General features: G+C 33.2%; 1 protein-coding gene across 1 annotated transcript in view; it reads left to right on the plus strand.

The window, feature by feature from the left end:
• The window catches only part of LOC117121535 (asparagine synthetase domain-containing protein 1-like), an 11,068-nt gene that overhangs the window by 6,075 nt on the left and 2,228 nt on the right, over window positions 1–2,765 (plus strand). The window contains exon 7 of the mRNA XM_033266765.1: window positions 1,777–1,867. Within this exon, the coding sequence (XP_033122656.1) occupies window positions 1,777–1,867 (91 nt within the window). The remainder of the gene's footprint in view (window positions 1–1,776; window positions 1,868–2,765) is intronic.

Below are 2,765 nucleotides of genomic sequence, written 5' to 3' on the forward strand. Positions count from 1 at the left end.
CTCTCGATGATCAGTTGAGGAGCGCTAATTCGCAAAATAATGTGATTTTAGGTGATTTTTAACTACTTGACCATGATTTTTTTGGGGGGGGGCGCGAGTAATTTTTGTGGGGCGTGCTCCACTGAATCCTCATATATACTGCTATCAATGATAAATGTGACTCCACTACAAATTCAATATCTATATGGCGACCATTTTTCATAACCAAGCAGGTAGATAAGATATATTTGTAATATATGTAACATGACCCATGACTAAAACCTAACATAACACACAAACAAAAATTATCTTAATTGAATTTCAAGAAATGATCTTTACATGCATGTTTAAAAGAAGAAATTAATGTTATTAATGAATTAATGATATTTTTTATGTATCCATAATATAATTTCCTATAATGCTAATAGTTACGAAGTAAAACGAGTATTTATTATCAACTGAATATTCTCGAAGTCAAAATCCAAGTCAAATTTTTATTAATCATTCAACATGAAAAAACATGCGTTAAAAAGAAGATATAAAAAAAATGCTAGCAGAGTTATTGGAAAACAGGTGGCAAAAGTAGTTGAGAGGAAATGATATTGAATTTGACGAGCTCCCAAAAATAACAAGTTTGGCAAATTTTACAGAAATTGTGCCTTTCAATTTCACAGAATGCTTTTTGTTCACAGAAATTATGCTATTCAACAATTGTTTAATGTGCATGAAATCAATCACATTTCAGTGATATAAAATACTTGCATTAATGATTACACCATAATGTGTTCAAAATATGATACATATATACTGACACTGGAAAACAAGTACATTACTATAAATCAATGTATTTTGAAGATTGTTCAAACCTATTGATGAAATAATTGTCCATTATTTCTGCTTCTAGTCAATGTTACTTCCCTCTTTATCTCACACCTTTCCTCACCATCCTGGCCAATCCCTTGTATTACATTTATTCTCCTTTTATCCTCTCATTCAGATTCAGATTCAAAATGTTTTATTCATCCTCAGTAGGGAAATTTCATATCTCTCTATGGTACCTAGAAGGTATGCAACAAGAAGTTAAAAATTGTACAGGGTTAAAAATGTTAAATTGACATCAATAACAATAATAAAGTTCATTATCTCAACAACGTAGATACAGATGAAATAAGCCAATGCTTTTAACTTTTTAAAATTAAAATTATATTGCCTAATACCCTGTGATTCTCTGTCCGGCAACTATAACATGCATTGGGTGACTTTCGTCTTCCAGAATACAGTTGAACAGTCGCAAAACAACATTCCAGGTAGACAGAGTCCACCGACCTCTGGCTCTCGTCAACCATCCTCTCCACCTTCCTAATCTCTCTACTGATCCTCTCTTTGTCGGTCAGTGTAACATTACCTCCCCACCCAGTGATATAGTATGTCTAAACCCCACAGATAACATAATTATAAAAAAACAGACATAATTTATTGTTAAGGAATTCTTTATTAGCATGCAGTAAAATCTGGATTTAATTTTTTTCGCCAAACTATCAATCAATGTGGTCACCCCAAATTATTAAAGACAAAACCAACGTATTTATAATTGTTAACCTGTTAACCAACTTCTTGTGACCCCCTGTCCTCACAAAAACTGTCATAGTGCTTGATGATGGTAATAAACAATTGTCATTATTGTATTATATTGTTGTGGATGTTTCTTAATCTTGTTTTAAAATACAGTTGTTTATATACTTGTTTTTATACAGTATTATATATTGTAACATTAATATTTTTTTTTCTTTTTTGCAGAATAATAGCAGATCATGGTAGGGAAGCCAGATTTCCTTTTTTAGATGAAAATGTCATTGCATTTCTTAACACTCTACCAATATGGAAAAAAGTAAGTAAAATTTAGATAATAAAAAAAAAATGGTAGCACCAAAGTAGCAATAACAGCATCATACTAAAACAGCATGCTACAGCAGCATAATCAGCAAAGTGCAACAGTAACAAAAGCGTGCTAGAGCTGCATGCTACAACAACTAAAGTAGAGTTTGACAGCAACAACTGCATGTTTCGGACAGCAGCATCCCACAGCAACAACAACTTCTGACAGCAACAGCAGCATGCTTATAGAGCATGCTACAACCAAGGTAATTCAACAGAAGGACGCACATCTCCGCTCTCGAACATAGCGCGTGCGTACAGTCCTTTGATCTTTACTGTGGCATCGACTATCCGATACTAGTTGCGAGTACAGCCGTCAATTATTAGTCTATGTGGGCCATTCGTTTTATGGTGTTAGTTTTTATTAATTTAATTTTGGGTACTGTTACATCTGATTTTTTTAACCTGCGAGCTTGTTAGATGCTTCTATAAGCTGCGATTTGATTTGTAAAAATTGACCAAAAAAATAAAAAGTTATAGCAATTTAAAATTTACGAATTTTATAAAATTTCATGTTCTTATGCAACATTAAACTGTCATTTTGACAATGTTGGCATAAGGTGCCGAAAACGAACATTTGAGTATATACAGAACATTTATTAATTTTTTCTGCGAAGTTAGTCTCATGAACGACAATTCACCACAATTTTGGTAAAATTAATGTTGAAATGAAGAATATAATTTCAGTCTAATGTTAGTGCAAAATATCATTAGTCCTTTGTAATCACCGCACGACGTGCAATTATCATGGCAACTAACACGCGCGTGGGTAAATCGTCACGTACGCTGACGGTTTATGCTCTGGTTGCTATGGTTTTTGTGACGTTCAGCGTGCGCCTAGAATGTCGATG

Source organism: Anneissia japonica, unplaced genomic scaffold, assembly GCF_011630105.1.
Source record: "Anneissia japonica isolate Jap-2015-1 unplaced genomic scaffold, ASM1163010v1 scaffold287921_len548085_cov176, whole genome shotgun sequence".
Classification (NCBI taxonomy): domain Eukaryota; kingdom Metazoa; phylum Echinodermata; class Crinoidea; order Comatulida; family Comatulidae; genus Anneissia; species Anneissia japonica.